Source organism: Bombus bifarius, unplaced genomic scaffold (genome assembly GCF_011952205.1).
Source record: "Bombus bifarius isolate JDL3187 unplaced genomic scaffold, Bbif_JDL3187 scf7180000007973, whole genome shotgun sequence".
Classification (NCBI taxonomy): domain Eukaryota; kingdom Metazoa; phylum Arthropoda; class Insecta; order Hymenoptera; family Apidae; genus Bombus; species Bombus bifarius.
The window spans coordinates 746,027-773,103 of NW_022884359.1; the positions used below are offsets into that span (position 1 = coordinate 746,027).

Consider the following 27,077-nt stretch of genomic DNA (forward strand, 5'->3'; position numbering starts at 1 on the left):
TAAAAGTAAAATGTAAATAGAATCATTGTTAGATGGTAGATGTTGTTAGGATTTAAAATAAAAACTAGAACTTGTAATTATAATAAATTTATTTAATTCTTTTCTATTACAATATGTCGATTTGGGATGTTTACATCAATAACATTTAATTTATACGTAAATAGAAGAATCTGTAATAGGCTTTTGTCGACAGGCATGTGCATTAAATTGTTCGCTTCGATCGACATTGCTACGCGAAAAATCATACTATCTTTTCTATCCTGTTTGCGAAACAGTTCTACTTACCAGTATCGGCGCAATTTAATACACTTGTCTAACAACAATGATCTACATAAAGCTCCAGTAAACTGGAAGAGTTAATAAAAAAAAAATAAAAATTTTCTGAAAGAAATTGAAAGAAACCAAAATTAGACATTGCCCTTTTTTAAGTATCTGCAAATTATTTTTTCTATTTCCTCTGTGTCAATCTATTCGCGGTTTCAACGTAGTGAATCTTTTTTCTGAATGTAATATGTGTATAGACTACAGCAGAATTAGCATCTTTATTTTTATCATTATGGTTAAACACTACTAGTAATTGGTTATAAACCTCTGTGTCATCTATGTTCTTATCACTGTTAAATCTAAAAAGTTGTGTCAATTATAATTCATTTTCCATAAAATCTTGACAGCAATTGTGTTGAGCTACTTAGATGCCAGGAACATTATTAGTCTGAAACAAAAAAAATGTGAGCAAATAACCTTTCTTCTTTTGAATTTCTTAATAAAAGATTGTTATGTAGATATATGTGTTAATTTCTTACCTGAAACTAATAGCTCTTGCAGCGAGGAGTCTATTGCACTCTGCCGTATCAGGTAAGGGTAAAGGTAAGTAAGGACTTTCGATTTCCTGGTCAGTGAACTCAAATTTGTGTATTCTTGGTTGTACTTTCATGTCCCCGAAAGGTCCTTTTAATATCAAATAATGAAGTGGTAGTGGATACGTTGTCTTTGATTTTAAAATCAACTATAATGCATTAAAGAGCATATTTAAAAAATTCATTAAAAAGACAATCTCATTGGTTTTTTGCAAAATATTTTTGAATTTCTACATACTTGATAAGTCATGTCTCTTTCTGAACTCTGAGTAGGATCACGTTGACTGTTATTGATCCTCGCTTTAACAACCCATTGATTGTTAAATGCCGTAAAACGAGAAGTTTCGTAAAACAGTTTATGGACAAATTCATCTGTACGATATGGCTTCATTTGTAAATCTACAAAGGACGAAATTCCACAGATAACTCCTATCCTACGTTCTCTACGCGTCTATTAATACAGCAGGAAATGCAAGAACAAAATGAATTTATTCAATATTTCAAATAACTCCAATGAGATATCTAGAAGTCTAAATAAATATTTTAATTTGGATAAATCTGATGACAGAGATTGTTCCTGCTGCTGCTAAACAAAGCACAGAACAAAGTGAAATATTTTTTATAATGTTTTCATCTAAACAAGACTATGTAAGAGATTGATAGCCTTAATACACGAGAAACAGATACGGACCGTTGAATGTGATTTTCTCGTACGACAAAAGATCAAAGACATTGTCATACAGCCTACGTTCTTCAAGGGTACGGGCATCGATATCGCGCAGGGCATCCATTACATCCAGCCCTGAACGATGTGGATGTACACAATGTGCCTCATGTTCTGGACGTTCATGATTTGGTCCACGCCATGGGCAGCCAATTCTACTGTATTTGCAACTGGATATTCTACATACACACAACATACATTAATATTATTTTATCCAGTTCTATTTATTGACATTGATTACCTTTCTTCACACATAGTCTCTTCATGACGTTCCAAGGAATTCCTTGGGAACTCCTTTGCACAATATTGACATTCTGCTGGTAACTCAGATACTGCTTTCTCAACTGCCAAATTTCGAGATGGAGATGTTCTGCTGATCTCGATTCTGCAGTTGGGACATGTTGCCATTTCATCTCTTAGCCTGGCATCTGCGAGGACATGAGTGAAGCAACCGGCACACATCAAGTGTCCATTTGTACACTGTGAACATTGTTGCAGCATGTATTACTAGCATTCTTAGTTTCATATTGTAAAAAATAATCCTAACTTTGTTGATAACTTTAATTAGCCTGTTGTATTTTGTTACATTATATATGTACAGCTATGTGCAAAATTTAATTTGCCAGCTCTAATAAACATATATGTTCTAATATTGATTGAAAGAAGAGAAGAGATACTTTTACTTGAAATAAATAATTTAACTGTTCATTTTGCACAAGCTGTCACATCTTATACTTTTCTTTTTTTTTAAATATATATATGTACAACCCTTATAACACATTAACCAAACTAGAATAACAAAACTAATATCATGTATATTACCATAATTTGATGTTTTTAAACCTGAAACACAAAATTGTAATAACACTATTAATAATTCAAGTAATCATATTGTGAAACCAGTAGGTTTAAAACAATGTGAACATCACCGAAAGCAATTGTCATTAATGTTGCCAATATTGATAATAGAAAGGAAGAGAAAAGGATAATGATGTGTAGGATAAGTGAAAAAGGGTGTCATATGCGAAATAACTAACTAATAACCTTTAAGAATGTTTATTTTGTTCAATGCTTTTCAACTATACATGTTATACAGATTTTCTGGAAATGCGCTTTCTCTCTCTCACTCTCACTCTCTCACTATTAATTATAATTGATAAACATCAGTTCCGCATGAATCTACAATAAAATTTTTCCTAGTAACTAATATCTGGGTGGTTCCTTCATCTTGATTACTTCTTACAATAAACATAATACTTTGTAATTGAAAAAATGTATTGCTATATTATATGCTAGACTATAAAGATCTGGTGACTTAAATAATTTCTGTTTCTCTTTTTTTCTCCTTCATTTTCCTAATTGATTTTATTAGAATATCAACAAGGATGAAGTTAATGTTTAAACTGCTTAAAATCAAATATTCTGTGTAATATCTACGAGTTCACAAATGCATGAATACAACGTTCAAACTTGCATACCTTAGTAAAAATAAAAAGTACATTATGCGCTGGGCAGCGCACTAAGTAACTTACATGTATGCATCTCTATCATGATGGGATAAACGCAACATTCTTCCCACTGTTTTACAGTTAATGAAGATAGTGAATATAGAATATGTTACATATATATATATTTCCATGAATAAAATTGAAAAAAGAACTAAGGACAAAATATAAATAGAGTACAGGTAGAATGAAATGCTACAAATTTAATTAACAGAGGAGCTTCTGTAAATAAATGTTACTAAAAAAGGGGTCATTGCTTGGGCATGCATACATACAATAATTCTCTTTGATATATCTGCATATTGCTCGCATGAGTTAAAAATTCGCCATTAAAGTACATCATAGTGAGAATTACTTTACATGCATGCATAGATATGTTTATCATAGATTTGATGTCACCTTTACAATACAAATTATACAAGAAAAAACACTTAGGCAGTATATTTACTATAAATGCTAAATATTTAGAAATTCCATTGCAAAAAATTATTTTGTAAGAGTATATTGTATATAAGGATGTTTTTTTATCATCAGTCAGATTTTGTTGAACTTTATAAATATGTATAACAATGAAAAATAGTATAATTGGAAATCATAATATTTGTATTTAGCAAATTAAAGGCTGTTCTTCATACATCTGTTTTTTTCAAATGTTCAATACCACTCTTATTAAGAAAGAGCATATAGTTACCTACCTGTAATTATATTATTACTATCTTAAAGAAGACAATTGATAAACATATTTTTATTTCTAATAATAATAAAAATAGCTTAAATACTTATAATATCAAAACTTAAAAATGAAATTATCATTTGCATGATTATAACAATTCCTGCAATATTAGAAAAATAAAATCTTACTATAAAGACAAACTATTGAACAATACATATGTTATAATCGTCAAGAGAAAAGGAGGGTAAGAAAAATGGGCAGAGTGAGAGAGAAAGAATTTAACACAGAAACAAAGTAGTATTAAAAACTGTCATTAATCGATTAAAAATATAACTCAACTGTAATCAGTAATAAAATATATATATAGGTGTATTACAAAACACAAGTCTTGAATAAGAAGCGATAATAACTCCAGAAATATTTCTGCTTTTTTCAAACACACATTTAACTGTTAAAAATATATTTTCATTTTTGTATCCCCTTTATTTTAATTTTACTTTCATTATTTAAATGATCATTTATTAAGTTTTTACTGTATTCCATTGCGATAGACATATATTTGCACTTTAATGAAAAGTTACTACTGCCAAGTTAGAGCCATAAAATCGAAAACAACAAAAGACGATTTCGTGTAGAGAAATGTCAACAAATTGTCACGGTGCATAGTGTGCATAGTGAACGTGAATTAATAAGAATAATTCTTGCTCGGTAACATCTATACGTACGTATTATGTATGACATACATATCGACGAAGAGAAGTGCACCCATCGTCCTCGGGTGAAAATGTCGGATAGAAAGAAACGACGTTGTTAGAGGAACGACGTCATGTCATGTTAAATCCACAGTATATACCGGATCAATAGAACGTATCATTCGTAAAAAATATCGTAGATAGCGCCAAAGTGTGGCACGTATCGAAAGAATGGCAGAAAATATTAAGAAGCAATAATAATTCGAAAACTTACCTGATAAACGGCCGCCTTGGGTAAATCGAGACAAACTGCGCAGCAGAGGATGCCGCCCAAGCGGTGTTCCAACTTTTGTTCGGTTTTCCCATCGTTCCGTGACAGTTTGCGACGCTTTTTATCAGGCTCAAGGAAGTCCTCGATTTTTTCGAGATCGTCGCGAATCGGAGTGGCCGACGGGGCCTGCTCCGAAACGCTACTCGACGATGCAGCCTCGTTGTTCGGATCCGCCATATTGATTGTTTTGATTTTTCCTCCGAATGAGCGTGAGAAATGCGCAGATGTCAAACGCAGACCACACAATAATCTCCTAGATAGAGACAACACCGATCCGATACTCGTAAGAAACGTAATGAAATCGGTCGATGTATTATTCAAGGTTAAAAGCCAATACATGTGAAAATTTTCGTGACATTCGACTATTCTACGAATTATTTTTAGCAAGATAGAAAATAATAGTCTTGTTGTTAGTAGAAGGGAGCCCGCTAAGAAGAATGGTATTGATAGACTGTTTTTTTGAGACTTTGTTACCATTTGTCATTGTTTCGACTGTTGTCAAATATGATTTTTCGAAACTTATCGTCTGACCTTTTTATCATAAAATGAGAATTCAATTCGATTTTAGGATTACTACGTATCCTTCGGATGTGAATTTAGTTGACGTTTCGAATATTTGAAAATTAGAAAATCGCTCGTATCGAAAGGGTCTCGAGTCAACCTTCAGTTAATTTTCTTTCAGCGATTTTGAATGATTAAAAGTCTTTATTAAAATGTCATAGCTCGATAATTAAAAAACATGGATCAACTACGTGATACAAATTCAATTTGAGCAGTCAAATACGCATGTCAGTTATACGCGAAGTCATGAAGATACAAATTCGAAATTTTCTAAGCTAATTAAATATTTTCATTATACGTATTTATCTACATAGAATTATCAATGAGGTACATAATAATGAAAAGTTTATTTCTTTTTTTTTAGTTGAAAAATTACATAAATGAAATCCAAAGATCCAGAAGAGTAGTTAGCCATCTTTTTGTAAGTCATGAATTTCATTATTTAATTTTAAATCACATACGACGAGGTAAATACTGTTCATAAAATAAGTAAAAGATAAAAAAATATTAAGTTTTATAAAAACCATTATAAACAATAATGAATATACTAGTAGATTTGATGAACGAGTTAGGTAGAGGTAAACATTCCAGCTAAGATTCACTGAAGGGAAAGAAGCTTGTTTTATTAACGAATTTTGGATGCATCTCCTTAGTTCTTTTTTAATATCTAATAAAGAGCAGTATTTATTCAAACATTTCATTATTTGATGGAATTTCATATTAGAAATAGATATAAACTAGCAACAGGAAATAGAGAAAAGAACAGCATAATTGAATCTGAATAATCAATTCTTTATTCACATATCGACGTATTGTCGTTTATACGCGTTGTTTTTCTCTTTATACATTCATACCAATTTCATACAACTTTCTCACGCGATTCGTCATTATTATTCCTTTTTTACCTTCCATTTCCACCTGTGGATAGGTTGTTTCGTTCTTCGCTAAACTGAACGAACACTCGTTTAGATACGCTATATTCACAATTGCTACAGTCCACCAAAAATGGCTACGCGCGTAAAATCATTATACAACATTCAAACGCAGAGAAAAGTCGAAACTTAGCGTGTATCACCTCTTACATAACACAAATGGGTTTAGAGTGCGTTTAAAATATAATAACGCTAATTACAAACTGTTTACGGATTACAGTACATTTACATTGTCTCATACAAGGTGATCCATTAAATTGCACATAGTTGAACGTACCTTACAAAATACGTTTGAAAGAAATCAAGATGGACGGTAAAACATTAGATATAGTGGCTCACGAGAGGTACTTGTACATTTATAGAAATATTTGATGTATTATGATGTATTTATGTTATGTGTATTATACAAAACATTTTGAATATAATCATGATAGTTGGATCTCATTGCAGTGATGATGAGATATCAAAATGTTTTATAATACACATAATATGTACATAAAAATATTTTGTGATGAATGTTCAAATATCTTTATAAGCCACTGTATGTAGATTAAAATATAAAAATGTTAACTCTTTCAAGATACTGTTTAAAAAATCTAAATGGCCTTAAAATATTCTTCGCATATATCTACTTATTTACTTTAAGAATAGTTTAACATCATCTGTAAGTTCCTTTTCTTAAAAATAAAATTAAAAATGATAAAAATGATCACCCTGTACAGGAAAATAAACAAACATGAAAGTACAACATTACCATTTTGTTATACTTTTTTGTTTAGGTTGAATAAAAACCCTACACAATGCGTTTTGTTCACTATATACTGGCTAAACAAACTTTCTGGTGACAGTACACTTCCACCATACTTTTAGTTTTGAACACTCTACAATATGTCATTACTAAAAAGATGAATAATCTATGAATAACCGAAAACAAAATCAATCGTTAACGTGTAGAATGTTCGCAGATTGTTGAATCTCTCTAACATTTGGCAAATCGATAGACTATGCTGCGCTATAAATAGTAGAAGAGTAGAAAACTTTATTGCGAATTAGTGGACATCGTAGTATGGATATACGCCTTCTAAATTTTTTATTCTTTTTTTTTTGGCTTATTTTCGTTTTATTCCTCCTTTTTGTTTCCTCGTCTATGTTTCGTAACGCAAGAACAAGTGTAAACGCTCTTTGTACTTTTTCGATGGTGTATCTGAATAAATTCAGGTAGCCGCATTACAGGCCGTGGCGTGCTTTAAAAATTGGCATTTGTCACACGGTATTCGACCTGGACAGTACGTACTAGACGATTCAACGTATATCTTATTGCTCGTTTATAAATAGCTCTCAGTTTTCAGACATTATCTTTTTTTTTCTTCTCCTTCTTTTATTCAACAGGATAATCCACTTAAATATTCTCGTAGATCATTCTGTGCACACTTAGGGACAAAGACAAAGAGAGATCACATGATTCAGGTCATAAGTATTTACCTCTCTATATACATGGAATTTCTCAACGTACTTAATTTATTTAATATTTACACATACACACGCGCGATGTCTGCTTATGTTCTTCCTAGGAAACAGCTGATTCGCTTTTGCTATCGTACAAGATGAAAGTTTGCTCGAACATCACCATATTATAAATTCCTCTAGAAACATTTTACGGATCTGACCTCAAGCGTTTCGACGGCGCCTCATTTGATACTGAAAAATAAAAAGAATTTGTTTAATGTTTGTTAGTTTATTATTATATTCCACTAAGATCCATGTATGGAGACTTTATCAATTCTATTATTACCTAGGAATTCGAAAATTTATTCATTATTTTTCGAGATTCGAAAATTTTGCCATTATACTTTTATTTCAATAATCGTTTATGTCAATATCCTACAAAATTTTGCAAATTTTTTACAATATTGTGAAAATGTAACATTCTACAATAAGTAAAACTAAAATTAGAATGAAAGAAATGTGTTTATTACATGTGAATTTCCCATAAATAGAAGGATACATAGGAACACGGGTACATATATACGTCTAACAGGGAAATCAAATATTTGTTGTTTCGTCTGCACGAGCAGACGTTTGCTTTTCAAGTCAAGGTCTAAGACGGTTGAACGAAAGAACTCACCTAACACACTGCGATCTTGTTCCGTGGTCGCGACGTCACCGATCGACTCCTCCAAAATCTTCGTCTTGATCAGCCTTTGGGTCTGGATATCCGGTATCGCCGCCAATATCAAGCTCGTTGAATTTTTTAAACTATCGTACGATTGTTCTAATTGCTTCATTTTCTTGCTAATTTCGTCGTTAGCTGTGTGAATTTCTTTCACCTACGAAATTTATAAATTTATAAAAAGATACAAATATTTTCTCCAAAAAAATAATCTTTGATAAAGAATCTCTCTGCAAAGGTTATCTGACAAGTTATACTAGGTAATTATTTTTTAGATCATATGGAACGTAAACGTACTTGAGTATCCAGTTCCTTAACAGATTGTAGTATGGTAGTTTTCACACACTCTCTTTCTAAGGATATCACCTTCATGCTAACATTTTGAGTGGTTTCCTGAAGCAATACCAGTTTGTCCTGCGAAACATATCACATTTTTCAATCAGTGAGCACATCACAACTTTCATCTTTTATAAATTCTCAAACATTTACATGATCTTTCTTCTGATCTTCTGCCACCCATTGCACAGCTCTTGACAATGTTTCATTGATGTCCATCAATTTATCAGATAAATGTACGATTGTCGCATTCAATTGTTCAGTCTTTATCTTTGTCTCATTTGTAATCAATATCTGAGGCTTTTGTGTAATATTTGACAATTCTGTCACTGTGTTCTATAATAAAAAGAAATGAAAAATAATTTTTTAAATTCTACTCTTGATATAGAAGTAGATTGCAAGTAGACCAGATTTTTATGCATTTATGGAAAATTTTAATGAGAAAAGTTTGATTATGAACCTTGATACTGGTAACATTCTGTTGTATTGTTGTTTGGACATCTTGTATCCTAGCATTTGATTCTTTCAATGTTGTTACTGTGCTACTCAGATCTTGTATTTGGCTCCCAAATGACACCACACTACTGGAAAGGTCCTTCAAATCTCCTTGCACTTTAAATAATGCTGGGCCCTCGTTGAACCAACCTTTTGCATGATGCATAATACGTTGAATAAGTGCTAGCTGTAAATAAATTTTCGTGTAAAAATAAATCACTTATTATACCATATAGCATATTAATAATTTTTCTATGTAAATTAAGAATATTTAATATATTTATTAATGAAAAATTAGTAATCATTATTGAATATCATTTTTTTTTATTTCCAAGAAAAAAATTTTTATGTTAAGAAATTACGCTTAAAAAATTCGAGCATCATGAAATTACCTGCGTTGTAAAATTACTGATTTGAAGCTTGAGATCTGATAAATGAGTGAAGATAATGCTCTGGTTGTTCTGAAGATCTCTCGACAGAGAGTGACATTTTTGCAGGGCATCGGGAACACCTTCGCTACCGGCTATAACTGCAATGTAAACGATATCTTGTTTTCTCTTTTTTCTCGTTTCGATACGAGTATTTATACGTGATACAATAATTCCAGAATCGATAAAATCTTATCGAATATTTTAACCAGAAACAAACAGGTACGATGAGTAAACATTATCGAATCGTAATCTATTTGTTTCCTATTGAAATCAGTCTTAAAGACATAATCCGGCCTGTGAGGATTAAAATAAATAAACTTCATCAAATACTTGAAATATCATCATTGATTACGAATTTATATTCATTGCAAAAACAAATAAAGCAATGTTTAAAGTCGAGTTGTAATAAGAATACTTGAATAATAAGAAACTTCCGAAAATTCTTAGTTGGACGTAGGTGATATCGAAATAATTTAATATGTATTTATTTAAAGTAGATAAATATTGATACCAACTTAAAATTTCTTGGTACTCCAACAACTCTGATATCAACTTTAAAATATCTCAGTATTCGAATATCGGATTTATGTTAACTTAAGAATTACTTTTCTTCATGTGCATCGCAATTATCCTCAAAGACCTGACAGAGAATAGTTGGAATAATTTCTACCAATCAACACCAAGTACATAATCCAATATTTGTCAGCGTATCGGACTGACGATCTCGCTTGGTTAAGCATATTACTATGCGACCATGATCCTCGCATTATAAGCGAATTACGTACTTAGCTTCATATTAACAGCCTTATTTTATAAATACCTTTGAGCCACAAATTAACATAATCTGCTAAAAAGGAAACTAAAGTAAAAGAAATATAAAAATGAAAGAAGAGAAAAAAAGTTACAAGACGCATTTCTATTCTGGAACTCGATTATACGGGGATCGATTCACGTAACAACGTGATTGGATTTATGAAAAAAATAAAAATAAAACGAAAGATAAAAGAAGTGTTCTTGACTTTCAAGCGAAAAGAATTTAATTAAACTCTTCGCCTTGAATTCTTTCCCTTTTCAATTAAAGTTTTTCTTAATTTCTCGAATTTCTATTATTATTGAATCAATTACTGTATTACTCAATCTGTATTATTGGATCGTAAGTGACTCGTATAACAGTTTGGGTAGAGTTATATAATTTAAGAATAATCTATTTTAACCCCTTAGTTTGTGTCATTGGATTATAGATGATTATAATAGTTTAAATTAGATTTAAGTGAGGGTAATTAATTTGAATTAATTTTACGACATTTAATTCTAATTTAAATTCTATATCTTACTTGATGGATTTCATTAACAATTTTCATGATGTAAAATACAAAATATAAATTACAATTACATTACTCTAACCGTCCTAATTGGTAAGCGTATGAAATTAATTTGAATGATGGATCTATGAAAGAACTTTTCTTTCGTATTTATTACATAAAATAGATAAATGTGTGAATTATATTATAAATCAAGTTTTTTTTTTGGCTGTGAAGCCGAAGTAAAGAAATATATATATATATAAATAATATAAATTAAGATTAAGTACCTACTCCAACTTTATGTAAGCTGTTAACTTAATTTTAGATTTGAATTGAAATAAAATATCTTTTTTCAGGTATTTAATTTTTAATTTGTAGTCTGTGTTTTATGTAATAAGGATTATGAATCGTGTTTATTATGCAAAATATAGAATCTAAATTAAAACGAAATACCCTATACATACGTAAATCCTTAATTCAATTCTAACTTGGATCTAAAATAAAGTATTTCTTTTTTTAGAAGTCTCTCTGATGAGCGTTCTTCAAAGATGCAATATACCTTGGTCCAGTTCGGTCCGTAGAGCAGTAAGTTGCTGACGAACGTCGATGAACAGCCAAATTAAACTAGCGGTTGCTAATACAGAGGCACAAGCCAGAAAGGCACTACAAGCTTTAAAAAATCCAGGACAAGCTCGACTTCGTCTGCCTCTGCATTTGCGGCCATTTCTAGTCGATATATTCCAGTATTCCGACCGTTCGTCGCTGCTATCTGATAGTAACTCCTAGAAATTGTTAGGATGATCAGTCCCAGTCTGTCTTTTCCAAGCCTTTTTCCTTGACGTTTATTTCTTACAAAATCTCCTCATATTTATACTATTCCAAAACGTCTCTATAATTTTTTAAATAATTTATTCATTTATTTTGTAATCTGTTTTTAATTTAATTTTGTTTTTCTTTTAAGCCTGTTTACTTAAAATGTTGGGAAGTTACAATACATATCTGTTCTTTGAGATGGAAATATTTCTTCCAATGTTTCATGATCAATTCAAGATGTTACTAAATTTGTTACTAAAATAAAATGTTAGGTTCTTAATCCAGATATTGTTAAATTTTGTTCTTTTTTATGATAGTTTTCAAGATAATGTCATTTCTCTTCCATTCAGGATTTAAAGTAAATATAATAATTAAATACTTGTTTTAGGTACCATTTGTTATTCCAACTGCCCAAATAAGAAAATAACCTTCTGAAAGAATGATAGACGTATCGTGGTCAATCAAAAGGTCAATTGAGTTGAATAAGATAATATGAATAAGAAAATATATAGCTATAACATATACGCATTGCATACAGTTGTATAAGATGCAATTTATGGTCGTTTTAGATTGATTGTTTAAAAGAAAATTAAAAAACAAAATTTACGATTATTTAATTTTATACAGAAAAAGAAGCAACAAAAAGGATGAATGAATCAAGATGAATACTTAGAGTATTGAGTACTTAGAACAATTATTCGCATAATTTTAACAAGATTAAACATTTGATATTTAGTATTATACATAAAGTAGCAAAGAAAAGCCAATTAGAAGCAAACAGAATAAAGGTGAAACAGCCAGGAAATGTGCCAATTAGATAAAATCCTGTACTACTTGTCTATAAACTTTAATCCTCTTGTCTAATCCTCTTACATATAAGTCTCTTATCCATTCTCTGCTTACTGTTAGTACAAACTTTTCCACGAAACAACATTTCATACATTATTAATACCACCTATGGTCCATATAATATTATACCCAATGTAAATATTATTGATGTTATATTATATATTATTATTGATGTATATTATCATACATATTATTATTACACATACATTTTATAATTGTTTCATACATTTCACATTTTACAAATTAATGAAATCGAGAATATTCTGTATTCCCATTGAGAACATTTCCAATTCCAGTTTGGTAAAATTTCAGATTTATCCAGAAATTCTCACTAAGTATCATTTGCTATACCTTAAGTAGCCATCTTATTCGCAGTTTATCCAAAACATAAAATATTATATAAGTATTTATATTTGTTTTTATTAATTGTTATAAACTACTTAAAATAAGAAATTATATAAGCAATACATATTTCCATTTCAAGTTTCAAAATTTTATATTTGTTCCAAAACTTTCGTCGGTCTAATTAGCTATTTTCTGATGATTCAATCAAAGCGCGAAATAATTTATGAATATGTTTTAACTTGAAAGAAATGTCAAGTGTCATAGATTTAAGAAATTTAAAAAACGAAATTTTAGAAGGTATTTTATTCTTATCAGAAAACGCCTCTAGCATTTAAACACAAATACAATTCTCAATTTAAAAAACATTTTCCTAAAAAGGCTTCAATGTTTACAAGAAGGTCTACAAACGGTAATCACTTTATAAAGAATATTTCATTCTTATTAAAAATCATCTTATTACCTAAACGCATATACAAGTCTTCGATTTCAAAATACATTTCCTTTGAAAATCTACATTTTTACAAATTCGAAAAATTTTACAAAGGATTCCATCTCGTTTCAGAGAACATTTTTGGTCACGGTCAATCGATACGTACTTGAGAGCTACGTTTTCCGGAACTCCGGCGGGAAACAATGTGCGGAGGCGCCAAGGCATCGAGCTCCTTCCGTTTCTTCATCTTCTTCGTCGGCTGACGAAGGGGCACTGTCACCGCCACTGAGTCCATCTCAAGCAACACCGAACCGCCTATCTTCGTTTCGTTTCACGCGAGCTTGTCGCGCACGAGGAGACCTTCCTTTCTTTTCTTTCTTTATTTCTCTATACTTCTTTATCAACCTTTGCACGATACACACACGTTGATAATCGTTCGCAGCAGGTTCATTTCCGTGCTTAAAATCCGGTCGCGTTTTCACCGTTTCAAACTGCGAGAACGCGACGATCTATAATTCACAGCTCTGTGATCACATTTTTCCGATCCTATCGTTGCCGCGAATAGAATATTCATTGGTATCGTATCGCGTGATCATTTCCTCTAAAAACAGTTGAGTTTGCACATCAAGATGTATGTTTCGACCCGTTTCATTTTTTTTGTTTCAAATATTGTATAATATTTTTATAATGGAACAGTTTTATGAGAAACGACTAGAGTGAATTTTAAAAATTTGGAAAAACTAGACAATAGCGTAATAGCTTCTTTTAACTCTGAGTATTCAGCATTCTCATTATATGTCCTATGACTGTGAATTCATTAATTATTTAATAATTTACAATTATCTAAATGTATGTTTGTTAAAACTAAGAGAATTGTACAGTGTATTTGCAAATATTCTCAATTTTTCAATTATTGAGAAATTCGTTTACCGTACAGACCACCTCTGCCTTTCCAAAATTTGTATTCCTAGACTTTTCTCAATATCTGGATATCCAAACACTCTTGGAAAGATTCTATATTCCCATTTCTTTTTTCAGCTCCTCTATTGTTCAAAAATTCTTTCATCGGGAGAACAATCGATCATAGTCAAGCTTCTAAAAATCTAGCAACGATTTCTTCAGCATACCCCCGTATCGCAATATCGATCGATCGATCGGGATGCTACAACAGCAAGGGATCGGCCCTCGAGTGGTACGAAAAGAGGTCAGGAGGAACAAAAGCACGCCAGAAAGGCAACGGCAAACAGAACCTCGACTAGCTAAGAAAAAACGAGGAACAGCAAGAAAGAAGGAAGGAGAAACGAAAAAAAAAGAAAGGAAGAACATAAAAAAATGGGCACAAGGTACGATAACGTGACCACGATGATTGTAAACAATTTAAGTGTATCAGTCGAAATCGTTCAAGGTAGTCGACTCGTTAGATAAGGAAACTCGAATAAAGCACTTGAACGTATGTACATTTTACATATGCGTTGTTAGCAACGCAACACTATCAAGTGAAGGACTATCGAATTTTAGCAAGTTGAATTTTACACATCCTCCAATATGAATTTTAAAATTCAATGCGAGGTAAAATAATCTAAAATAATTTACATTTTTATGTAGATTATGTATAGTTCAAGTAGTTTGCAATTTTTTGTTGTTGTTAAAATGTTTGTAATTACTAGTGGCTGCTTATAAATGTGCCTTAATACTGATTTATTAAAAAAAATTGAAACTGTAATTAAAGTAAAGCATGAATTTTAATCGTACAAGATGTGATGCAGAATTAATATATGTGCATTATAAATTGATGTTTATATTTACATAGATTATGAGTATTACGTAGATTATTAATGATTCCTTAAGTATAATGCAACTGATATCTATAGCATGTAACATAACATTGACATAACATTGCCTAAAGCAAAGTATAAAATCACAATTTTATGAATACGTTATTTTATCTTACGGGAACTTTCTTCCCCGGTTGTAAAGATAAAAAATCTTCGTTTAAACGAATTCAATAATTCTGGAGATAATTGAAGTTAAACTATGGCTACAACGACGCCATAACACCAAGCACTCCAACTCCTCAACCCACGAGCATCGACCGGAAGCCGCCAGTGGAACTAAACCAGATGGAAGGAAACTTATGATAAAACTCGAAGAATTCCTGCGTCATATTCTACCGAATCGTATCTTCCTATTGTTAAAAAATTTTTTTAATTTGTAAAAAATATGAAAGAATCATTATTACGATACACGCATCAATTGTGTGCCAAAGACTTTCTTAAAATACGAGTCTTTCTCTAGGTTGAAACTAAAATAAGATTATGACATAACAAATTCGAAACGAAACTCAATAGAATACTAAAAAAACCTCTGTCAATTGAAAAGGACATTGTAAATCTTACACTATGAATCGTCACTATTTGTTTACTTATAGATATATCGTCGTCGTCGTATTACGAAACTCGGTATTCGCAATTGATCACTGTCATAGACAAGGAGAAAAACACGAAGAAAGGCGTGATGGAACAAGAGGAATCGCGTCACGAACCGAACATCGCCACGAAACGTTTCATACTGCGGGTTCTCTTATCATCGTCTGCCCGTCGTACCTGACAACGTATACAGGTAACATCCGTACGAATACACTACCACATGAATGAACATCGTTCTGAGTACATATTTGTGCAGGTATATACATTCATACAAAAGCAAATTGAACGCGCGTGATCGTGTATCTAGCGAGAAAGAATGGAGAACAATGGACCAGATGTGGTTGTCGTCGAGTTATGATGGTTATTTTACTGTTATAGTAAGGAAACTTTTTAATTGTAAAAAGCTGCTTGTAATTGGATGTGTTGATTGGTATCGACTGCGTTATAATTAATGTTCTGAAAATGGAATTTTTGTTTTAAATGATAATCCAGTGGATCGCTCGTTTGTTTTTAAAAGTATGTTTGACGAATGTGAGGAAGTTGAAGTATATTTAGTTTTTAATCTATACCTTTGTTTAGAAACAATAATTGAAAACATGTATTTATACTTTTTATCTTTATTTTAGCCTTTAGTTCCGCAAATGAATAACTTGCTCCTAGAGAACTTTTAAACTGTATGACATTACAGGGGGTCAAGTCAAGACCTTGCTATAATATGGAAATCGTTACAGATGTCACAGTTGTTATACATATGCAGAGAGTTATAAACGTATTAACCTTCAATCGATCACAACTTCGCTTAGAGAAGCGTAAGTTATTAAATTATTAATAAAAGTTATTACAAATTACTAAATTGTAGAATATTTAATTTCACACATATTGTAGCTTTTATTTCATTAATTGTATATTTTCGTTGCATTAAATATATAATATAAAATAAAAATACATGTAAGAGAAAATATGTCGAATTAGAAAGCTATTAGTGTCATCAATGATCCAAAGATGATAGAAAGTTAGTAAAATACAACACTACAATAATAAGCAAGCGAGAAATAAGCTTTATAAAATATATGAATACGTATTTGTAAGTAAAAAAAAACTTCAAGAAAATAAATAAAAATAATACGTATTACGTTATACTCCCAGTAATCTACTTCATAAATATTTCATACAAAATAGGTTGGACTTGGTGGAAAAAATATCCTAACGATTCTATTTACATAAAAAACTGGAAATAAATTAAACTTAATCACCTACACAACCTATTAACTGGTAGACCTGGATGGAAAAATGGAAAATTAATTTTCCATGAAGACATGAAGTTGAAAAAATATTCTTATCTTATATTGGTTGGAAGTTTAGATAATAGCGATTGATATCCGACTCTAATTAACTATAAGTATTTCTTACATATCAGAATATGGGTTTAATAAACGTTTTATGACGCCATTAGATTTCTCCACTGTGCACCTTATCTACGAATTGGACAATAAAACAAGGGAGCGAAAGACAAATGATTCGGTACATGTTTGGAATGTTTCTGAGCAGAAATTGACGCTTCTGAGATGAAGATAAGGGAAAACTAAGTATTCGATAAAAATTTGTTCGGATCGCTATAATTCCATGTGATTTAAAAGTTTCATACTTTTGCATCTATATTCTACTATTTTCTACATTTTTATCATTATATCATTAAATTTTAAGCGGGCAATTTATTTGTAGCACTTGTAAATTGCTATGTATTTTCTTTGTGGAAATAAAAGATATAATCAACAGTATCTTTTTTCTTGCAGTAAGCAAGGAGACGTTCGGATACAGAGGAATGCAAAAACATGGAAGATAGAGAAACAACAAACGGGATGAAAAAAGAGAACATATAAAAAATATAGAACTTTGATATTGCAAGAGTGAAAAATCTCGAGTAAAGAATGGAATTTCAAAAGAAATCATGAAAAAAAAAACAAAAAGCGAGATATTATAATTTTTAATCAAGTAAGAAGTAAAAAAATCAAAAAAGATATACTTCACAAGAATATGTAATCTTGAACAAATGAAAGCTCCATAAAAGGAACAAAACTTCGATAGAACTATAATTAATGTGGTATAGAATGTTCAATGATTTCAAACATCACATTCTTCTCAAGAACAACTTATTCCATTCGGAAATAGAATTCTCTTTAAAAAAAGAGAGAAAAAGAAGGGGATACTATAAAAATAGAAATTCTGTCATAGAGAAATTATAGAAAAAATATTGGATCAAAAATAAAACTATAAAAAAATAATAGAATACTTATATTTAGAGCGTCTCGGTAATGGTAACATTGAAAAGAACTAGAGAAATAAAAATTTTTAAAAGTAGATTGTAATAATAAAACTCTTATATTTAAAGTATCTTACTAATCGTGGTACAATTGTAAAAGACTTTGTAAGATTAGTCCTTTCTCCAACGAGAAATTATAGAATTCTTAAAAGCAATAATGCTGAGCAAAAAATGGATATCTCTACTAATATCCAAAATGACCCATGCACTTCTGATTTCATACACCTCCTTAGAAGTCTCCAATTTCGCGACAGCCGAGCACGCATGACTTCACGGTAACATGCAACGAGCGACACAAATATCATCGCGGTACTCGCGATTAGCAGCGATCGACAACGCCACTTAATCGCGTTGCGCCGCTTCCATCTCAGATTACGTTTGCACAACAGTGCAAAACATCCAAATGAAAAATCGAACGTTTCATTGGTTTCTATCCAACTTTTTTGTTCTTTATTCTTTATTTTTTCTCCCTCCATCGATCGAAGAGGAATTTTCTTTATGATATTGTTCAATTTCGAGTAAATCTTACGATATATTATTCTAGGCTAGACTAAGAATATATTATCAATTAAAAATCCATTAGGATAATTGATCCGGGACGATAAACTCGATTTTTTGGATAATTATGCATCTATATCGAAGTCTTTTTAAATTAGTAGTACAGTAATTGTTTCATTAATTAATAGTTTTTCTTAACTTTTAATTCTATTATCTTATCTTGCTGTAATTGAAAACTTTTAACGAATTTATTTGAAAGTTTTTAGAAATAGCCACTCAAAAATAATTCGTAAAAATAGTAACTAAACTGCGAATGTTCATACATTTATAGGAAAGCATATGATACGCTAAAATAAATAAAATATTCAAAGTTTGATATGTTATAATATATAGTTAATGGAACTAATTTCTTTAGTCATATATATAAAAAAATTAATTTGTAATTGATAATGTAATAAAATTATCAATTACTATTTTAATTTCCTATGTTGCTTTAAATACTTCTTCGTTATATTTTATTCAAGACATAGAGTCATAACTTACGAATTTCTGCTGTTTTTAACGCCCATATCTTATCAATTCCAGGGCTGTATCAAATAATATATACAACCTCGTTCGAGGGAATTCTCATAAAAATTTAGAAAGTACATTTTTAAAACAGAAATTTCATCTATTCATATGCTATGTACTACTCTGAGTAATTTTAGATGGTTGTAGTTCTATTATTAATTCAATGATAATTACATTGACAGGCGATTAACCGTTTGTCAATACAATTCAATAGTCTATTTGCATCTCCTACATCTCACGACCAATTAATACAAAGTGTAGGTGATACCTTAATTATTTCATGTGATGTAATAATTCACTAAGTATCAGATTCCAAGACAGAGGAAATCGGGAAATCCGTTGGCTCAAAGTCATTTTCTTTCGTTTACAAACAGTTTTACGAAGATTCATCTTGATTTTACATCAAAACATAACCATAACCTAACCTTTGAAAGTAAATCAAAATTTTTTATAAAATTTTAGTCATTTTTATTTTTTGAAATTATAGTGATCTATTTCTTTATTGTTCAATTATTTAGAAATATTTTTGCATAATATTTTCAAATAATAACGAGAAGTATTCAATTTATATACCATTTCCAATTTTCGGTATACACGAAAGTAATTAAATCAACCTGTGGAGTAACAATTATTTTGACACGCTGTCCAAGCAAATTAAACGATTATGTTTTTGATAAAACCAATGAGGAAAATAATATAATTATTATAAATACCATTTTCATGTCTCTTATGATGGGTATAGATTTAAATAGCTTCAATTATGATTTCTGTATGAGTAAACAAAAAGAATGACAGACAAAATGACCAAAGTGCAATAGAATAAACGATCAAAGTATATTAAACAGTTCTAACATATGAAATACGGTTAATTATCGCATGTATTTATTGTGTATACACTACTCAACGATACCAACTGAGGATTAACGCGATTTCCTTTAAGGATATGCTTCAAGTTACATCTTGTGAAAAATTAGGAAGGAGCGGATATTCTCAAGCGATAGTGTACGTGATCGCAAGTGTTACGTATCCGTCATAGTCGCGGGGGTTACTTAAGCAAATCGACTCCCTCGTATATCCACCCCTATGAGATAGACACAAGACTTTTCGTACGTCACTCTATTAAAGACACTTCTATGTGTTCGCTGAACGATTGGGAATCAATAAAAGAGGAATAGAACCGTGTACACCTGTCGACCATCGAACGTTTCAAACACCAAAAACCACGAGCACTTGGTGCATGCGGAACTTGACCTACGTCCGGTATAAATTATACATACGATTCTCTGATCGATTCACGAGTCACAAACTCCACAATACAGGAACGACAAATCGTACTAACACACGATTTATAACTTAATATACCGCTTTAATAAATTGAAGACTGTTAAATGAATCAACGAGCATTATTTGTTAAATGGAATTATTAAAGGCTACGAACGATAGAATACGAGACGAAGAACGTAGACAACGCCTCTGCTATCTCACCGCATACCACTCGCGCTGTGCGCAAGATATCGACTGACTGGGGGTTGGTACGCGACCGTGCTCGGTCTATCCTGCTAGGTCCCTATGATAACAATTCGCGGTAATAGGGAATTTTGAATTAATACGAAGTGGAAGGAACAGAGTAAAATAGGAACGAAAGAGAAGGAAAAACAGCAACGCGCGAGATTCGTAAAAATAGAAAAATAGAGCCATTGTCAGCGATAACGCGACCGATAAGATTCGATAGATATTGATGTGTCGCAATTGTAAATGTATATTGAAAAAATGAAATCGCATATCGAATATTATCTGGATTTTGTGGCAAAATTGTAAATGAGAAAAAGAGAAATATGGCATTTTTAAATGGGACAAATGGGAAATATAAATTAAACTGAACTTGAAAACATTAAACATCACAACGTTTAAATTTTACATTAAACGATCGATATTTCGATTGAAGAATAATTTTAGCGGAAGTGAATGAACCGAAACAAAAGTGTTCCTACTTATGACTATTTATGTCTTAAACTTTCTTGTCAGATCTTTACTGTCGAATACACTGCTTTATAATGAACGCCGACCTAAATTTACGATGCTGTTGGAAATAGCAAAAATAGACATTTGTATATTGGAAATTCAAAAATATTCCACCTATATTTCACCAAAGGAATTTTTACTCGAAAATTTCATAGTATGAATTACATTCACATGAGATAAGTATGAAGATTTTATAAATATATGCATTAGTTCGCAAGTTTTTGTTATTTTGAATCAAGCAGTAGAAATGAATATAATAAAGTTCATAAATTATAAATTAAGTCAAGTTTACTAATATTACTTTACAATAACACTATGATTCTTTGTTTTTTTCCCAGTATCAGTTCCAGAATAAAAGCGGCATAAAGTAATTTTAATAATTATCAGTCACAATCAATCATCAGTATCAATATGAACTTGACAACACGCATAAATGAAGAATTATGTGTTTACCTGATTTTATAGAGATATCCATCCTTTTAATTTCTCCATATAAAATAACAGCCAGCCAGGATAGTGCTATCAACCAAAATGTAATTAGGACTGCTGCCAACCACAATGATATGATCCTCATATCAGACTTGCTACATCCACAAGAATCAGACTGCTTCATTTTTGCTGTGGCACTTGACCGATGTTTCCTGTAACATGGTATTATATTTTACACATAATTTACATACTTAGAACTTCAAATTTAATTGAAAGCTTACATATAGGTTTGAAAAACGCGCGTTTTTCTTACCGTTTAACTTTCTTCTTTCTAGGTGTAAGATCCAAGTCCGATATATCGGAATCACTTTCCGATAACAGATCAAGGAGATTTATGGTTTCTTTGTTGTTCGAATTCTTCATTGTGATCGGAGAATCATAGCACGGGTCATGAAGTTAACAGACGGACGTGAAATCGTATTGACGGCCAGTTCAATAACATAACCTCCCTAATCAAGATGTTAGTCATCAAGGAACCTACTTTAGCTAGTAGCTATCTAATATTCACTCTGATTACTTCGACTATATATTACGCAACATGACTTTAAAGCTATTTCTGATTCTCACATATTATTGCTTTGGTACGGTTGCGATCAAACGATCCATCCTCATGCATCTTTCACGATATAACCTACATATATACTACATAACTCGCGCATTCTACTACGCAAGCACGTTTTCTTTTTGTACCATTCTGACATCTGGCGGGTAAAGAAGTAGATACAGAAAAAGTGCATTTGATGCACAATTTATTGCAATTAAATTTATTGTGTCAGATCAGCTCTATTTTGCATACATTTATTATTTACGCAATTCGCAAATAATTTTTTATTTACTTTATAGTTTAAATTACGCAATATTATCAATTTGTAAAATGCGTATTAACTATGTTTATTAACTGTGATTTTAAAATAATGCCTAATTTAATCAATTATCGATTAATTTTAATAGATTATAATTTATAAAATTAATAAGGTACATTTTCAAATAATTTAATTTGCAGCTTAATTAGAAAATATTGCATTTCTTATATTCTTGCTATAATTATGAAGAATTATATCCTTATTTAATTTATTTTTTATATATTTTATACAATTTACATGAAACTGATAAAGTTGTCAGAAATTTTTATTACAATTATAATTATTTTTTTTCAGTTGGGAAAGTAATGGTTTCAATTGCTGTTTAATTAGCCTGAAATCTTCGTTTGGTGATAAGCCCTAATAATCTACAAATTTGTTATTAGAATTACTGTAAATAATAACTACAAAAAATAACCAAAAATACTGAAGTAATAATACAATAATTATCTTTGTTTCAGTTAAAAACAAGAGAACGTAAAACAATTTATAGCCTCGTGGCGATGGAAAAACAAACCTTGAGAGGTATTTCCTTTCTCTTGATTCTTTTTTAAGTATCCTTTCGTTTAGGGTTTTACTGAACACTTCAGGTTCGACACGTCGAAAGAATAGTCCTTCTAACGCATTAATTAGCGTGCACAGCACGTTACAACGCTTTCCATTGGAGACGGCATCGCATCCGGTAGAAGTTCGGTCAAAAACAATCTACGTGGATCGCATATGACTTCGCTGCAAATTTATCAAAATTTATATCGTTAATTTGATTCACTCTCGACATCCATTGACCTCGATAAATGAATCTCAACTCTTTCTATGCTTATTACCAGAAATATACTTTATTACCAGGCCAATAGAACGCATGCTATTTTTATTTAATTGGTATAAGAAAGATTAAAGTATAATTTAAAGCTTAAAATAACTAACATATACTTTTTAGAGCATATTTAAAATTAAGAATAATTAATTAGATAAAAATATAGTACAACGTTTTTAAAGATGAATTTTATAAAATTCTCAGTGATGTCATATCTTTTAAATACTTTCAACTATTTTTTCAAATCTTCAATAGTATTAGAAATTTTCTAGATATTTTTAAAGATTTTTCCCATGTATTTTTATGTGTTTAGTTGTCATTTGAGATTTATTAAATGGTTGTTGTTAAAATTAGGAGTGAAGACACGATGATTTCTTAATCCTCCCGATGGTTGAAATTTGCGTTGGTGTCTGGACGTTCGGCTGGCTGGATGTGACACAGCCGAATTTTGAAAAACATCAGCTATGCCGACATCTTGCCTTCGAGGCGCCCAGTTAATATTGTGGATACATTCTTCTCGTTGAATACAAAGATTTAAACAGAACACTCAGTCACAGAACACTATAATATCTAAGGAATTTGATTGTGAGTGACCTCTTTCTTTTTTCCATAATTACTTTAAAATTTCAATATTCTAATAAAAAATTAATAAAGATTAAATTATATATTATCAAATATATAATAAAAGATTAGAAAATATGAAAATCTTAATCCTGTGTGTATGTGTGTGCGTGTGTGTAGATTACTAAATGCTGCATGCTTTTATGAACAAGATTTAAGAAAGAAAACCTACTGATTATTACGAATGCTGTACTTTGATATTTTGTACGCCTCTACATATTATGTTTCAACTTTAAATTAACGATCTACTAAATATTTGCTAAAAATAATCTTAAATGTAAAGTATATTTTCTCCAATTACTAATTATTTACTTATCATTTTATTAACTATAAACTATTAATTAATATAACTAAGAACAATCTACAAAATTAATAATTACAAACATAAAGTATATCTTCTTTCATCTTCTACAATAATATCCAGCAAACTCCAATTTTGCCCTAAAAAAATCTAAGATACTATTTAATTAATTAATTTAACCAGAAACAATCACAAGCAAAAAGTATATCTTCTCCAATCTCCTAACACAATATCCACCAACTCACACTCTTCCTTATAGCATAGAATCGAAACCAAACAAAATCAAGCTAGAAATCATCAAAACTTACCAAAAATAGTCTTACCTTAACAAAATAAACAAGAAGACCAATTCCCAAACAAGGAAAATACAATATTCTCCATAATTGTGTTTTTTTTTCTTCAGGTGTGATCTTGATTTTATCCCTCCTGGATAGTCCATGAAGAGGATGAGCAGTAGAAAGTACAGTCGACGCGTTATTCGAAAGAGACACCTGCACGAGGCTGGAGACTCGCCAAATAACTGATAGCGTGGGCGTCGCGACTTCGAAGACGACGTCGAACGACCAAAGTCGAGAGGGGGTGAAGCTTCCCCGTTCTTCTTGTTCCATTGGTCAGGAACCGATTGTGCGATTCGTGTCTTCCTCCTCTCCGTCTTCTGTTCTTACCGATCGTCCCTATCGCTGGTATTGACGAGTCACCACCTTCCGGTCGACAAGGCGTTAATGAAAATCTTTTCTAGGAGGCAAGCTGCGAATTGTTGCACCGGTAGAGTCGTCATCAGTTGCTCTGATTTGGAGAGGAAGATTCATGATACCATGATGATGAAAACCTACGATGAGATTTAAGATTCACTTGTGACAGACAAACTATTAATGCACTCAAAGAAAGTAAGAAATTACAATTTCTACAAATTAGAATTAATACGAATTTTAGCGGGTGGTTTTATGATGACGAGGCGCAATGTATATTCAATATTAATAAGATTTTTATTAATGGATTGCGGATATTTATGCATATTTATATTTTTATGAATACAATTAAACTGGAATTTACGTAGAAAATTTTTTCTTTCGTAAATATCGTAACGAGTGTTATACTCTTGGTATTTTGCATATTTCATATACATTCTACACATTTCTACACCTTTCGATTTCTCCTCCTTCTTTCTAATATGAATATATCAAAATTCGCACTCAGTTTTTAATAAGCAATCTAATATCACGATTTTTCAATTATTAAAATCTAAATTCCTCCACATCGAATTAAAATAACAATTCTATACTCTTCGCTTCACTTCGTCTTTGAAAAACCGCATTCCAAACAATAATGTCTCTTTAAACAAACATCCGACAAAAAATAACACAACTTACGAAATTACAAAGATTCGTTCGAACGGAAGAATAGCTACTGAAATTGAAGTTCCGCGTAACCAACCGGAAGTGTGCCCGAAAAGCGAGCGTAAGGTGCCCTTAAGAAGGATGAAAATGTCCTCAGAAGAACTATAAAAAGCGTTCCACGGGTTAGCAGGCTTGATCACGAGCGGAGTATCCCTCGGGCCTCTCCGTGACTTCCGGTTCTTGGTAGCGGGCGACGACGCGCGTGTGCCAGCGCGGTGACCGGATATGGCGAAGAACCGACTGACCAAATCGTTCGACGGAGAGCCGCCGCTTCGCGTATCGAGCTTTTCATGCGAATCACGCGTTCTCCTGTACCAAATACCAAGCTCGTATCGGTGACATCATACTCCGCGTTGTATACTTGTGCCAACGTGCACAGGTGAACGCGTGCTAGAGTATACAATTGGATGGAACGATGTCGTCGTTTTCAATCGCAAATCTCAGTCCTTTCCTTACCGTTGTTTGACTTTAATCGTTTAACTTGTTAACTGGACGATGACTGAAAAATCATAATTAGAATTGACTAATTTTGATAATCATGGAATTAATAGTTAACAAAAAGTGTCAATTTTAATTTAATGTAGATATGATATAACGTCGAGCGCAATTTCAAAAGAGTATTGATAATCAGTATTTGAGATTTTTATGCTGTTCTTTTATTTCTTCATATTATATATTATTACATAGTATGTAGATTAGTTACATGTTCTATTTTTTATCTTATTTTGTTATTCTCTTTTGATTGTTCAAATTCCATCAGAAACCACCCTAGTTGAATTAATCCCTTATGGATTCAATTTCAATTGGAAAAGACATTAAACCAAAATTACGAAAACATAAGCAAACTCTTATTATAAAGAAACCAATAACACCCAACATTAATGAATCGCTAAAAGCTTTCACTAACGACATTCATGAATTCTAAAATAGAAATTCCGACAGAGGAAAACGGAAAGTCAAGAATTACGAAAACAAAAGAAGGAAGGAAAAATGCGAAAGATGAGTAGACAGAAGGAGGAAAGTTTACGAAGAAAGTCATCGTAGGGTTCGGTGATTCGTGGCCCATCGAGGTTTCTCTTCTGTTCTTCCTTCGTCACGGTATTTACGTGACGAAGGTGGCAGTAGAGAAGGGAGAAAAAACCAAGAGAAGAATAATTAATCAGTAAGCGAATCACGTACGCGGGGATGCATATATAAGACCATAGAACGTCGTGTACTTACACGAAGGAGCAAAAGGAACGCACGTATGCACGAGCCTGCGTATATACCTTCCATCCGGTTCTGGATAATTCGGATGCCTAATTTTGTCCT

The 27,077-nt window shown here is 31.4% G+C and overlaps 2 protein-coding genes and 2 long non-coding RNA genes across 10 annotated transcripts; 2 read left to right on the plus strand and 2 right to left on the minus strand.

The window, feature by feature from the left end:
• Window positions 1–71: 71 nt before the first annotated feature.
• Window positions 72–4,982, minus strand: LOC117215223 (cysteine and histidine-rich protein 1 homolog). The gene is made up of 6 exons (XM_033461622.1): window positions 4,726–4,982; window positions 1,823–2,061; window positions 1,549–1,760; window positions 1,096–1,256; window positions 804–1,006; window positions 72–712 (listed from the first exon to the last, which is right to left on the minus strand). The coding sequence occupies exons 1-6, from the start codon at window positions 4,957–4,959 to the stop codon at window positions 685–687; spliced, it is 1,077 nt and encodes a 358-aa protein (XP_033317513.1). The 5' UTR covers window positions 4,960–4,982; the 3' UTR covers window positions 72–684.
• A 1,132-nt stretch (window positions 4,983–6,114) lies between these two features.
• Window positions 6,115–22,428, minus strand: LOC117215232 (sporulation-specific protein 15). Of its 7 annotated transcripts, none has more exons than XM_033461638.1 (9): window positions 20,540–20,782; window positions 13,615–13,957; window positions 11,571–11,793; window positions 9,669–9,805; window positions 9,242–9,463; window positions 8,935–9,117; window positions 8,743–8,859; window positions 8,401–8,602; window positions 6,115–7,973 (listed from the first exon to the last, which is right to left on the minus strand). In XM_033461638.1, exons 2-9 carry the CDS (start codon window positions 13,741–13,743, stop codon window positions 7,930–7,932), a joined length of 1,257 nt encoding a protein of 418 aa, XP_033317529.1. In that variant the 5' UTR covers window positions 13,744–13,957; window positions 20,540–20,782; the 3' UTR covers window positions 6,115–7,929. The 7 variants fall into 7 exon arrangements, with proteins under 7 accessions (XP_033317529.1, XP_033317518.1, XP_033317531.1 ...); XM_033461627.1 differs by having other exon boundaries at window positions 13,615–14,049; XM_033461640.1 differs by having other exon boundaries at window positions 13,615–14,049; window positions 20,701–20,780.
• Window positions 16,164–18,000, plus strand: LOC117215267. The gene is made up of 4 exons (XR_004489051.1): window positions 16,164–16,251; window positions 16,501–16,683; window positions 16,760–16,958; window positions 17,054–18,000. It is a non-coding gene; the product is annotated as an uncharacterized LOC117215267 (long non-coding RNA).
• Window positions 22,429–22,913: 485 nt separating the features above from the next.
• LOC117216774 lies at window positions 22,914–25,365 on the plus strand. Its single transcript, XR_004489428.1, has 4 exons — window positions 22,914–23,158; window positions 23,802–24,032; window positions 24,773–25,052; window positions 25,109–25,365. It is a non-coding gene; the product is annotated as an uncharacterized LOC117216774 (long non-coding RNA).
• Window positions 25,366–27,077: the final 1,712 nt, after the last annotated feature.